Source organism: Oncorhynchus mykiss, chromosome 14, assembly GCF_013265735.2.
Source record: "Oncorhynchus mykiss isolate Arlee chromosome 14, USDA_OmykA_1.1, whole genome shotgun sequence".
Classification (NCBI taxonomy): Eukaryota; Metazoa; Chordata; class Actinopteri; order Salmoniformes; family Salmonidae; genus Oncorhynchus; species Oncorhynchus mykiss.
In genome coordinates this window covers 16,131,344-16,146,117 of record NC_048578.1, presented here as the reverse complement: position 1 = coordinate 16,146,117, position 14,774 = coordinate 16,131,344, and the positions used below count along the sequence as shown (strand labels likewise).

The 14,774-nt window shown below is 45.3% G+C and overlaps 1 protein-coding gene across 5 annotated transcripts in view; it reads left to right on the top strand.

The window, feature by feature from the left end:
* The window catches only part of LOC110488913 (E3 ubiquitin-protein ligase RNF130), a 72,764-nt gene that overhangs the window by 46,515 nt on the left and 11,475 nt on the right, over positions 1 to 14,774 (top strand). For all 5 annotated transcript variants that reach the window (XM_021561376.2, XM_021561378.2, XM_021561375.2 and 2 more), the window contains 2 exons: positions 3,313 to 3,384; positions 9,527 to 9,609. In XM_021561376.2, coding sequence (XP_021417051.1) covers positions 3,313 to 3,384; positions 9,527 to 9,609 — 155 coding nt within the window. The remainder of the gene's footprint in view (positions 1 to 3,312; positions 3,385 to 9,526; positions 9,610 to 14,774) is intronic.

Sequence of the window (14,774 nt, the reverse complement as noted above, 5' to 3'; positions counted from 1 at the left end):
TCCTCTTCCATGGCTGTGCGAAGTTACTGGATATTGGCGGGAACTAGAACACACTGTCGTAAATATGCTCAATGTGTGGTGAGTATGCAGGCCATGGAAAAACTGGGACATTTTCAGCTTCCAGGAACAGTGCGACATGGGACTGTGCATTATCATGCTGAAACATGAGGTGATGGTGGAGTATGAATGGCATGACAATGGACCTCAGGATCTCTTCACAGTATCTCTGTGCATTCAAATTGCATTCCCCAAAATGCAATTGTGTTCGTTGTCCGTAGCTTATGCCTGCCCTTACCATAACCCCACTGCCACATGGGGCACTCTGTTCACAACGTCTGCTATCTGCATAGTACAGTTGAAACTGGGATTCATCTGTGAAGAGCACACTTCTCCAGCGTGCCAGTGCCCATTGAAGGTGAGCATTTTCCCACTGAAGGCGGTTACGGTGCTGAACTGCAGTCCAGTCAAGACCCTGGTGAGGACGACCAGCACGCAGATGAGCTTCTCCGAGACGTTTTCTGACAGTTTGTGCACAGTTTCATCATTTGTCCAGGTGACTGGTCTCAGACGATTCCACAGGTGAAGAAGTCGGATGTGGAGGTCCTGGGCTGGCGTGGTTACATTTGGTCTGCGGTTGTGTCTCCAGTTGGACGTTCTGCCAAATTCTCTAAAACACTGTTGGAAGCGGCTTATGGTAGAGAAATGAACATTCAATTATCTGGCAACAGCTCTGGTGGATGTTCCTGCAGTCAGCATGCCAATTGCACGCTCCCTCAACTTAAGATCTGTGGCGTTGTGTGACAAAACTGCATATTTTAATGGCCTTTTATTATCCCCAGCACAGGGTGTGTAATGATCATGCCGTTTTAATCAGCTTCTTAATATGCCACACCTGTCAGGTGGATGGATTATCTTGGCAAAGATGCTCACACTAATGCTCACTAACATGGATGGACACACATTTGTGCACAAAATTTGAGAGAAATAATATTTTTGTGCATTTGGAACATTTCTGTTATCTTTTATTTCAGCTCATGGGACCAACCAACACTTTACATACTGCGTTTTATATTTATGTTCAGTGTAATGTCATTGAAATGTGGAAACATTGCCACAACCAGTGTGTTCCTAGTGAGATATAACATTCATAACTCTTTATGAACAGTAACATCCTTTTCATCAGTCTTCACACCTCTGACGGTGTCCCCAGGGTTCTGTGGGAACATCCCGTCCTGGTGATTTCCACGGCAACGGTGGGGCTCTCCTGTGAGATGTTACTATACAGCCATCCATACGGACAATGTTATATTGTATCAACACATCAGGCTGGCTTTAGCAAGTTGCTAGACTCATTTTCATCACTAGCCTTTGTCTCTTTTCCAACTACACGCACACATACAGGTCTCCACGCTGACCTTTTAGGTTCGTGCGTGCGTTTTAAGTTGAACAATTTAGGCACACCAAAAAGATTAGGAGCACAATGAAAAACATTTGAGATAATGAAACTAGAATAGTTCATTTTTCTATGCGCACTGGTATCCCTACATAAAAATTCCCGGTCGCACAGCAAAATATTTAGGCGCCTATGCGAGTAAACTGGTTGCTCTGTACAACCCTGACAAATATAAACACTATCGCTGTCTCTCTCTCCCAATCTTTCTCACTGTGTCTACACTACTGTTGCTAAATCACCAAATCACCAGCCTGTTTCATCAGTGGAAAGACAATGAACAAGTGCTTTTCCTTCAACAACAGACCCTGCTCTTTCCACACTGTGACTACATAGCTACAGTTAGACCCTGTTCTCTCTCCACACTGTGACTACATAGCTACAGTTAGACCCTGTGCTCTCTCCACACTGTGACTACATAGCTACAGTTAGATCCTGTGCTCTTTCCACACTGTGACTACATAGCTACAGTTAGACCCTGTTCTCTCTCCACACTGTGACTACATAGCTACAGTTAGACCCTGTGCTCTCTCCACACTGTGACTACATAGCTACAGTTAGATCCTGTGCTCTTTCCACACTGTGACTACATAGCTACAGTTAGACCCTGCTCTCTCCACACTGTGACTACATAGCTACAGTTAGACCCTGCTCTCTCCACACTGTGGCTACATAGGGAGAGCTTCACCCAGACGTCTTTGGCATCTCTGCAAAGATTGTGCCACTTATTTTCCCAGACGGGAAGAACCATGCCTTAAAGATGACAGAATGGTTTGTGTCGTGTGCCCTTTGTGACCTTTTCATTGAACATTTTCCTGTTATTAGTGTAAAATGCTGCATTAGGGCAAAATGCTTATGATTCTGGCTCTAGGTCCTTTGACATTGTCCCAATGTATTGAAGCCTTGCTCGTTGGCACCTTAGTCTGCCCTTGGTTGAAATGACCAAAGATCAACTCCTGAAAGAGAGCGGCTCTCCAGTTGGGCTGGTCTGTGATTCACTGTTCCCTCTCCTGGTCAGAAGAATTGGGCGACCTCACAGAGACTTTACACACAAATAGGGAACTTTATTTCCAGAGGACATATGAGATAGATGTGGTTCTGTACAGAGAAGAGATATGAATGAATATATTGTACATAATAAACGTAGCATGAGAATTGCGTAATAGAACAATAACAAGATGTTCTGTATAAGGAGATGGTGGCATAAGCAAAAGACTGTATAACATAGCAACTAGCAACATTAACCAATAGTAAAAGCACAAGTTTCAGTAACATCCCTCACTGTCCATGCCCTCCATCTCTCTTGTCCACTTGGAGAGAGAATGAAGAGGCTCTGACCTGAGCAGGCAGAAGGACTGTCACATGTCCTGCCCCCTAGCAACATCCCTAGCAACCTACTGGTGGAAGGTAGCAGAGGACACTGGGAGTTTGGGGAGACCGTATATGATCCCATATTTTCTCTGACACCATCTGGGGATGGTTTGAGTGAGCTACATTACGTTCTAAAATTCACAGGCCGGGGAATTCAAATATAATATAATTATTCATCAATTTTTAAAGTACAACTCGCCTTAACAATCATGTCTTTGACTGGACAGGAAGTCAATGTTTCTGCACTGTTTTGCACAAATTCCCCAATAGTTTGAAATGTTTAAAGCAAAAAGGATGTTGAATTACTGCTACACTATGGAGTTTGGGGAAATTAGTTTGAGAGGAGTATTTTTTGCAGACTAAGTTATATTGCGTTCCTATTGTTAATTCAACCCTCAGGCTACATTTGCTCTCCAGATTCACCTTAATATTATCTCCCTCCCTCCCCCTGCTCTCCCTCCCTCCCTTCATCCCTTCTCTCTCTCTGCCAGCGTCGACTTGGAGATGCAGCTAAGAAAGCCATAGGGAAGCTGACAACCAGGACAGTGAAGAAAGGGGACAAGGTAAACCTGCCTGCACTATTTCTTGTCCATGTCACCCCCTGTCCACAAACTTAGTAACTTTCTCAACCATGTATTGCCATTTGTCCATGCTGTCTAGAGATATGGGATTGAGCCTTTCCAGAATTTGAGAATATCCAGTCTAGTTGATCTTGGTCCATAATCCAGCCTTGTCTAACTAATGTTGGGAAGAGATGATAAATACATTTCTGCCTGTACAAACCAAGACAGTCCTCCCAATACCCATTCACGCTGTCCTTTCTTGGCTCTTCTCTTCCGGACCAATGGTTGGTGGAAGGTTCACCATTAGTAATATGGCTTCTGCCATGTTTCTCTCGCTAATCAAGTCCTTCCAGGAATGGTGGCCCTTTAGGATCTGACACAAGGACATTTATTATCGTATTAGGCTTTCTTCTTTATTTTTGCCTCTCACCTCAAAAAGAGCTCCAAATGAGGTTGTCAAAGGTGATGGATGAGTGTATGGATGGATGGACAGAAGTGTCTGCTTAAACGCTGTCTTTTTAGGTGATTGGAGACGAGCTGGCTGCAGCCATACGTGTCAAAGGAGAGGATTGATTTATTGATCGAGGGATCTTGCACTCTTGTGAATGTTAAATACAAACTGCTTGGGTTCATTATTCAAATATTCCAGAATATGTGGTTGGTAGTCAATGTGTGTAACCAGAACGACTAAACGAAGACGAACGATTCAAATCCTTTCTAAATCCTCCTATAGTAACACCAGATTAATTTCTTACATTGATACATGCCATAAATGGTAGAAATCTGACTGAAAAAGTGAAATGCTAGTGATGTGTAACGGAGGTTCTTAGAATGTCTCCAGTGAAGACGAGTGTCAGGGCTGACGGGGCTTGGAGGAGGGGAGAGCGGGTTGGTCCTCTCCGTCCGGCCCCTCCTCTCCTCTGAGCCCTCGCCAAGGTCAGACAGGTCTCTGTTCATGAATAAACCATGGGCCTTGGAGTGTGCTGCAGAAATTGAAACCTCCCATCTGGAGGAAGTCCGCCGGGAGTGATTGACCTCACTGAGCCGAATGTCGAGCTTGGATATTGGGGAGCAGAAGGATAGGGGGGAGAAGGTAGGCACTAAGGGGCCAAGGCTCTTGATAGATAATACAGCCTGTTACAGTGATGACGGATATGACAACAGGCTACAGTGTCACTGGTCACAAATAACCAACCAGTTTCAGGCCACAACGTCCCTCTGGACAGTAAATTATGTTAACCTCGCACATGCTTGATGGCTTTGGACGTAAGAGCCCTTATGACTGAGTGGAAGGAGGGTTTGGGAGAAACAGCGACAACCCTGTGATAGCTCTTCCCCTGCTGTAACACAATGTCGAGCTCTTGCCATAACCATCGACAGCCGAAAAGGACTGCTTGCGTAACAAGCTGCAGTCGAGAGCTAACTACATTATACCTGATACTGCCGGGATACAATACGAAGCATTCTAAGCCAGTATGTTTGGCTGCCCTTCCCTTATCTATACAACCTTTTATATGGTTATTACAGCGAACGCATAAATTCACTATTTGTGGACCCATGTGGGAACCAAAGCTGTAACTCTGGAGTTATGAGCAACATGCTCCAACCAATTGAGCCATCACTTCTACTGTGTATCAGAAATTCATGTTCAGCATTCACTGCATCTCTAACATGTTGCGGCTGCTATGGACTGTTATGCTATGAAGGTCATTAGTTTAATTAAACATTATTGCTCAGCTGGAGGGCCATTTCCTTCATAGACCAACAATATCACCATTGTCCAGCTCAATCAAAACGGAAGCGCTGTTGTTCAATTGATTGAAATACCAGTGCCAGCATTAAAAGGTCAGCGCTGTCACCTATTTTACCAGTCCCTAGGACATGGGCCAGGCCTCTGTCAACTCCATCTCAGTCAACACTGACGCTGGTCAACTCCGGGACCACTTCACCACATTCAATAGTGAACTGGTCAGCTCTGTAACCCATGTGTCACAGTCCGTATAGGACACATTCAGGCTGCGTCAGGGACTATTCCATCACGTCCGTAGCCAACTGATAACCCATCAGTTCCATCTCATAGTCCAAAGTGACTTGTGGTGGTGAGAGACACTTCTCTGCCCTTCCACAACCCCAGTCATCCGCTGGCCCTACAAAGCTCAGATTCTGCCATCATGAAAATCTGCCATTAGTGACACAGATCTGCTTTATTTTAGCAGAAGCCTATTTCACACACGGCCTGGTCTGTGCTGTGTGCCTTGGCCTCATTCTGTGCCAGCAGCCTCTGTAGAGGACAACATTCATATTTAATCAGGCAGCCATTTACAGCAGCTTGTTTCGCTCACAGTGACAGGAGGTCAGGGTTGGGGGAAAATGGAGCAGACTCCCCAGGGTCTTAAAACTGGTCTACTGCCCCTCCCCCACTAGGTCAGATGGGCCTCAGTACTATGTTTTTGTCCTCTATATCTTTGCATGGCGACCTGGTACGGATAACTATCTGTTCTATACAACCTGTCAGACTTGAGCAGAACTCCCATACGCATAACTCCCATACGCAGAACTCCCATATGCTCTTCCAATTTTGCATTACCCTTTCTAAATGGTTTAGTTGGTTGGAACAAAGTTAGAGAGAACTGGATCTTAAGCACTTACACATTTCTAACATATTGTGTGATATACACTGCTCAAAAAAATAAAGGGAACACTTAAACAACACAGTGTAACTCCAAGTCAATCAGACTTCTGTGAAATCAAACTGTCAACTTAGGAAGCAACACTGATTGACAATAAATTTCACATGCTGTTGTGCAAATGGAATAGACAACAGGTGGAAATTATAGGCAATTAGCAAGACACCCCCAATAAAGGAGTGGTTCTGCAGGTGGGGACCACAGACCACTTCTCAGTTCCTATGCTTCCTGGCTGATGTTTTGGTCACTTTTGAATGCTGGCGGTGCTTTCACTCTAGTGGTAGCATGAGATGGAGTCTACAACCCACACAAGTGGCTCAGGTAGTACAGCTCATCCAGGATGACATATCAATGCGAGCTGTGGCAAGAAGGTTTGCTGTGTCTGTCAGTGTAGTGTCCAGAGCATGGAGGCGCTACCAGGAAACAAGCCAGTACATCAGGAGACGTGGAGGAGGCCGTAGGAGGGCAACAACCCAGCAGCAGGACCGCTACCTCCGCCTTTGTGCAAGGAGGAGCAGGAGGAGCACTGCCAGAGCCCTGCAAAATGACCTCCAGCAGGCCACAAATGTGCATGTGTCTGCTCAAACGGTCAGAAACAGACTCCATGAGGGTGGTATGAGGGCCCGACGTCCAGAGGTGGGGGTTGTGCTTTCAGCCCAACACCGTGCAGGACGTTTGGCATTTGCCAGAGAACACCAAGATTGGCAAATTTGCCACTGGCGCCCTATGCTCTTCACAGATGAAAGCAGGTTCACACTGAGCACGTGACAGACGTGACAGTCTGGAGACGCCGTGGAGAATGTTCTGCTGCCTGCAACATCCTCCAGCATGACCGGTTTGGCGGTGGGTCAGTCATGGTGTGGGGTGGCATTTCTTTGGGGGGGCGCACAGCCCTCCATGTGCTCGCCAGAGGTAGCCTGACTGCCATTAGGTACCGAGATGAGATCCTCAGACCCCTTGTGAGACCATATGCAAGTGCGGTTGGCCCTGGGTTCCTCCTAATGCAAGACAATGCTATACCTCGTGGCTGGAGTGTGTCTGCAGTTCCTGCAAGAGGAAGGCATTGATGCCATGGACTGGCCCGCCCGTTCCCCAGACCTGAATCCAATTGAGCATATCTGGGACACCATGTCTCGCTCCATCCACCAACGCCACGTTGCACCACAGACTGTCCAGGAGTTGGCGGATGCTTTAGTCCAGGTCTGGGAGGAGATCCCTCAGGAGACCATCCGCCACCTCATCAGGAGCATGCCCAGGCGTTGTAGGGAGGTCATACAGGCACGTGGAGGCCACACACACTACTGAGCCTCATTTTGACTTGTTTTAAGGACATTACATCAAAGTTGGATCAGCCTGTAGTGTGGTTTTCCACTTTAATTTTGAGTGTGACTCCAAATCCAGACCTCCATGGGTTGATACATTTGATTTCCATTGTTAATTTCTGTGTGATTTTGTTGTCAGCACATTCAACTATGTAAAGAAAAAAGTATTTAATAAGAATATTTCATTCATTCAGATCTAGGATGTGTTATTTTAGTGTTCCCTTTCTTTTTTTGAGCAGTGTATATATTTATATATCTCAACAGTGAAGAGGTGACTCTGGGATGCTGGCCTTCTAGGCAGAGTTGCAAAGAAAAATACATATTTCAGACTGGCCAATAAAAATAAAATATTAAGATGGGCAAATGAACACAGACACTGGACAGAGGAACTCTGCCTAGAAGGCCAGTATCCCGGAGTCGCCTCCTCACTGTTGACGTTGAGACCGGTGTTTTGCGCGTACTATTTAAAGAAGCTGTCAGTTGAGGACTTGTGAGGCGTCTGTTTCTCAAACTTTCTCCTCTCTCTATTCTGGTTAGCGCCAGTTTGCACTGTGCTGTGTAGGGAGTAGTACACAGTGTTGTACAAGATCGTCAGTTTCTTGGCAGTTTCTCGCATGGAATAGTCTTCATTTCTCAGAACAAGAATAGACTGATAAGTTTCAGAAGAAAGGTCTTTGTATCTGGCCATTTTGTAATCAAACCCACAAATGCTGATGCTCCAGATACTCAAGTAGTCTAAAGAAGGCCAGTTTTATTGCTTCTTTAATCAGAACAACAGTTTTCAGCTGTGCTAACATGATTACAAAAGGGTTTTCTAATGATCAATTAGCCTTTTAAAATTATAAACTTGGATTAGCTAACACAACGTGCCATTGGAACACAGGAGTGATGGTTGCTGATAATGGGCCTATGTAGAATTGCGCCTATGTAGAATTTCCATAAAAAATCAGCTGTTTCCAGCTAGTCATTTACAACATTAACAATGTCTACACTGTATTTCTGATAAATGTTACGTTATTTTAATGCACAAAAAATGGTCTGTTCTTTCAAAAACAAAGACATTTCTATGTGACCCCAAACTTTTGAAAAGTTGTATGTGTGTGTGTGTGTGTGTGTACAGTCAGCGCATACATGTCGGACTAGGCTAGTGTTCCCAGGTATGACTAGAGAGTTGACCGGTCTGTGTTGTCTTAGCTCTTCCTGGCGTATTGATTGGTCCCTCCCTGTTCGCTCGGCACCGCGTGCTAATTCAGTCCACGGCCAGGCGGGGCTGGGCACCAGTCTGTCCTTGTGCACCTCTGTGGCAGCTTCTCTACTGTCAGCAGAGATGGTTAGCCACCCTCCATAAATAACACAGCATTGATTACATCTCTCTGTCTCTCTCTCTCACATATTTATCAAACTGTTCTCTTTCTCTCTCACACTTTTCTGCCATCTTTCTTTCAATCTATCTTTCCTTCTTTCTTTCCTTGGCTCTCTGCACCTCTCTTGTCATGCTTTGTGTCATCGCCCTCTATCGCTGTCTTTCACTCCCTCTCCCTTTACCTCTTTGCAAGTTTCACACCTCTTCTTCTCTCCTTTCTTCCCACCTTCCCCTCTCTCTCTTCCTCATATGGCACGCTTAAGCGTGACACCTTGTGATGGACATGCCAGGGCAGTCAGTCAGTCACAGATGTGCCGCCACCTGCCATGGCCGTTGTCACGGTGATGGGTGTGGTTGACACAGCAACGTGGCCATCAGTTCCATCCCTGACATGCTGATTCAACAAGAGTACTCTACTTAATTGTACTCTGTATACTGAACATATTTCCCCTACCATTACGTTCCTTTACAAAGCCAGCCAACCTGCCTACAATAATATAAAACTTTCAGTCCCAGCCCTCCTGGATGTCTAAAGTGTATTGATGTCTCTCCAAACAAACATTCAAGAGGAAACACTGGACATGTTTGGCACTGCACCTCGGCCTGTTGAACAAACCAGCTATTTATCATCTGGTTGATAGTGAATATGAATGGTCAAAAGCAAAGTGTCTGATTGATTGTCACTGTTCTTCCTCAGTAATAGATGGCTTTCTGTTCATTGTAGCTGTCTGACACTGACTGGCCTGTTCTGTTTGTCTTCTGTGCTGCAGGAAACAGACCCGGACTTCAACCACTGCGCTGTGTGCATCGAAGGATACCAGCTCAACGACGTGGTCCGCATCCTGCCCTGCAAGTGAGTGTGTGTGTGTGTGTGTGTGTGTTTGGTGGGTTGACTGTGTGTGTACCTATATACATCCTAAGCTAGGAGTGTGGGACAGCCTGACACCCCTTGTGGCTCTTACACGCAACAAACTCTCGCTCGGATTCGGAATACAACATGTCCGCCATCCACGCATTCTCAATGTCACACCATCCACTTACATCCCCTCCCTCCTCCTCTCCTTCCCTCCTTCCTCCTCCGACGTGCGTTTCTACCCCTCCCTGAAGTTTCTCCTCCTGTCTGAGGCAATCTCCACACCCATCCATCACATGGTGCCCCCCCCCCCCATCTGATCCGTCTCACACCTTTCCTGCTGATCTGCTCAGCGGGACGACTGCACTGACGCACATCAGACTAGACCAGAGACACACCTCCCCACAGTTCAGCCATAGTTAATTTGCACATATTAAGATGTATCACACCACCAATAAGCAAAGGTAGAAAGTTAATACTGTATTTCTGCAGGTGAGGTGACAAACCTTGATACAATAGGAGGAGTCTTTCCTACCTGTCAATCACCTCTGGTTTGACCATTTGGGTCTGATTTAGGATCAGTTGTAAGACACACATATAGAGCGTGTTGGTTTAGTGGATCACTATGCTTTACAAAGGAAGTGGAAAATGTAATGTCAGTGAGAGATGACATTTAAGCTCTTGCAGGAAAAAGGAGCAAGAGAGAGGGAAAAGAAGATGGAGTTACGGAAAGTAACAGACCGGAGGAGGTATTGGAAGAAGATAAAAAATAATTATAATGAGCACGGGAAGGAGGGGGGAGGTGAGAGAGCGTGACAAACTTAGAGAAAAGGGAGTTGTTCTCTTGCTAAATGGAGTCTGGTCTGTTTTGGAAATGCAGACACTATCAAGGCTATCTCGTCTCGCTGCACACTGTGAGTCGTAACCCCTGCTAGGTAGCTCCGGCTATATTTAGATCCAGTGCTGCCAAATGACTTGCACCCACAAACACACACACTTCCTCTTCCTCCGACACACACATACAGTTGGAGTCAGAGGTTTACATACACTTAGGTTGGAGGTTTACATACACTCGTTTTTCAACCACTCCACAAATTTCTTGTTAACAAACTATAGTTTTGGCAAGTCGGTTAGGACATCTACTTTGTGCATGACACATTATTTCACTTATAATTCACTGTACCACAATTCCAGCGGGTCAGAAGTTTACATACACTTAGTTGACTCTGCTTCTGAACAACCTTTCAAAATTCCAGAAAATGATGTTATGGCTTTAGAAGCTTCTGACAGGCTAATTAACATAATTTGAGTCAATTGGAGGTGTACCTGTGGATGTATTTCAAGGCCTACCTTCAAACTCAGTGCCTCTTTGCTTGACATCATTGTAAAATCTAAAGAAATCAGAACCTCAGAAAAACAATTGTAGACCTCCACAAGTCTGGTTCATCCTTGGGAGCAATTTCCAAATGCCTGAAGGTACCACGTTCATCTGTACAAACAATAGTACGCAAGTATAAACACCATGGGACCCTGCAGCCATCATACCGCTCAAGAAGGAGACACGTTCTGTCTCCTAGAGATTAACGTACTTTGGTGCGAAAAGTGCAAATCAATCCCAGAACAACAGCAAAGGACCTTGTGAAGATGCTGGAGGAAACGGGTACAAAAGTATCTATATCCACAGTAAAACGAGTCGTATATTGACATAACCTGAAAGGCCGCTCAGCAAGGAAGAAGCCAATGCTCCAAAACCGGCATAAAAAAAGCCAGACTATGGTTTGCAACTGCACATGGGGACAAAGGTCTTACTTTTTGGAGAAATGTCCTCCGGTCTGATGAAACAAAAATAGAACTGTTTGGCAATAATGACCGTCATTATGTTTGAAGGAATAAGGGGTAGGCTTGCAAGCCAAAGAACACCATCCTAGCCGTGAAGCACGGGGGTGGCAGCATCATGTTGTGGGGGTGCTTTGCTGCAGAAGGAACTGGTGCACTTCACAAAATAGATGGCATCATGAGGGAGGAAAAGCATGTGGATATATAGACGAAACATCTCAAGACATCAATTAGGAAGTTAAAGCTTGGTCACAAATGGGTCTCCCAAAGAACAATGACCCCAAGCGTACTTCCAAAGTTGTGGCAAAATTGCTTAAGGACAACAAAGTCAAGGTATTGGAGTGGTCATCACAAAGCCCTGACCTCAATCCTATAGAAGATTTGTGGGCAGAACTGAAAAAGCATGTGCGAGCAAGGAGGCCTACAAACCTGACTTCGTTACACCAGCTCTGTCAGGAGGAATGGGACAAAATTCACCCAACTTATTGTGGGAAGCTTGTGGAAGGCTACCCAAAATGTTTGACCCAAGTTAAACAATTTAAAAGCAATACACTCAATTAGTATTTGGTTGCATGTAAACTTCTGATCCACTGGGAATGTGATGAAAGAAATAAAAGCTGAAATAAATCATTCTCTCTACTATTATTCTGACATTTCACATTCTTAAAATAAAGTGGTGATCCTAACTGACCTAAGACAGGGAATTTTTACTAGGATTAAATGTCAGGAATTGTGAAAAACTGAGTTTAAATGTAATTGGCTAAGGTGACATCCTTCAGTCTTTCGACTCAACTGTGTATATATACAGTGGGGAGAACAAGTATTTGATACACTGCCGATTTTTGCAGGTTTTCCTACTTACAAAGCATATAGAGGTCTAATTTTTATCATAGGTGCACTTCAACAGTGAGAGACGGAATCTAAAACAAAAATCCAGAAAATCACATTGTATGATTTTTAAATAATTAATTTGCATTTTATTGCATGACATAAGTATTTGATCACCTACCAACCTGTAAGAGTTCTGGCTCTCACAGACCTATTAGTTTTTCTTTAAGAAGCCCTCCTGTTCTCTTTGAACTCCTTACCTGTATAAAAGACACCTGTCCACACACTCAATCAAACAGACTCTAACCTCTCCACAATGGCCAAGACCAGAGAGCTGTGTAAGGACATCAGGGGTAAAATTGTAGACCTGCACAAGGCTGGGATGGGCTACAGGACAATAGGCAAGCAGCTTGGTGAGAAGGCAACAACTGTTGGCGCAATTATTCAAAAATGTAAGAAGTTCAAGATGACGTCAATCACCCTCGGTCTGGGGCTCCATGCAAGATCTCACCTCGTTGGGCATCAATGATCATGAGGACGGTGAGGGATCAGCCCAGAACTACACGGCAGGACCTGGTCAATGACCTGAAGAGAGCTGGGACAACAGTCTCAAAGAAAACCGTTAGTAACACACTACGCCGTCATGGATTAAAATCCTGCAGCGCACGCAAGGTCTCCCTGCTCAAGCCAGCGCATGTCCAGGCCCGTCTGAAGTTTGCCAATGACCATCTGGACGATCCAGAGGAGGAATGGGAGAAGATCATGTGGTCTGATGAGACAAAAATAGAGCTTTTTTGTCTAAACTCCACTCGCCGTGTTTGGAGGAAGAAGAAGGATGAGTACAACCCCAAGAACACCATCCCAACCGTGAAGCATGGAGTTGGAAACATCATTCTTTGGGTATGCTTTTCTGCAAAGGGGACAGGACGACTGCACCGTATTGAGGGGAGGATGGATGGGGCCATGTATCGCAAGATCTTGGCCAACAACCTCCTTCCCTCAGTAAGAGCATTGAAGATGGGTCGTGGCTGGGTCTTCCAGCATGACAACAACCCGAAACAAACAGCCAGGGCAACTAAGGAGTGGTGCCATAAGAAGCATCTCAAGGGCCTGGAATGGCCTAGACAGTCTCCAGACCTGAACCCAGTAGAAAATATTTGGAGGGAGCTGAAAGTCCGTATTGCCCAGCTACAGCCCCGAAACCTGAAGGATCTGAAGAAGGTCTGTATGGAGGAGTGGCCCAAAATCCCTGCTGCAGTGTGTGCAAACCTGGTCAAGAACTACAGGAAACGTATGATCTCTGTAATTGCAAACAAAGGTTTCTGTACCAAATATTAAGCTCTGCTTTTCTGATGTATCAAATACTTAAAAATAAAATGTAAATTAATTAATTAAAAATCATACAATGTAATTTTCAGGATTTTTGCTTTAGATTCCGTCTCTCACAGTTGAAGTGTACCTATGATTAAAAATTACAGATCTCTAGCTGCTTTGTAAGTCGGAAACACTGCCGATTTTTCAGGTTATCAAATACTTGTTCTCCCCACTGTATATACTCCGCAACATGCGTGCACACATAAGCACTCAGCAGCGGACACAAACTTTCTCTATTTTTCTGTCTCACACACACCACCGCGCCCTTGTCTGGCAGTCTTGTTCTTGGACACCATCTGCTGTGTCTTCTCTGGCCTTGTGGATGTCAGAACATCCAGAGTGCACTCCTCTACTTGCCTCCTCTACTTCATCTCCTTCATCTGCACTAATGTGAAAGAACTAGACAGCTGAAAGCTGATTCCCAGTAGACTTCCGACCACCTCTATTTTGAATCTGTAGATCAGTTCAGATGGAGAGAAGATGGGTGTTCCTAGACTTAGGAGATGCACTGTTGCTCTTCAGTTGCAGCCAAATTAGCAGTCTAATCTATGTGTAGTCACATTGGGGCTATGGTTAAGGGGTTACAACCTACTAGCTCTGCTAATAGCTACTTTATTGAGGGAAAATGTACTTACAATGACGTTGTCCCACCTAGCTATCGTTTTTTTTTTCTTTGTGTATATATATATTTTTGTACTTTTACCCCTTTTTCTCCAATTGGATATTTTGTGATATCCAATTGGTAGTTAGTCTTGTCCCATCGCTGCAATTCCTCTAAGGACACGGGAGAGGCGAAGGCCGTGGGTCCTCCGATTCACAATCCTGCCAAGCCACACTGCTTCTTGACACAATGTTCGTTTAACACAGAAGCCAGCCGCACCAATGTGTCGGAGGAAACCGCATCCAGCTGGCGACCAAAGTCAGCGTGCAGGTGCCCAGCCCGCCACAAGGAGTCGCTAAAGCGCGATGGGACAAGGATATCCCGGCCTGCCGAACCCTCCCCTAACCCGGATGATGCTGGGCCAATTGTGCTCCGCCTCATGGGTCTCCCGGTCACGGCCGGAGGTGACACAGCCTGGGATCGTACCCAGGGTCTGTAGTGACGCCTTAGACCGCTGCGCCACTCG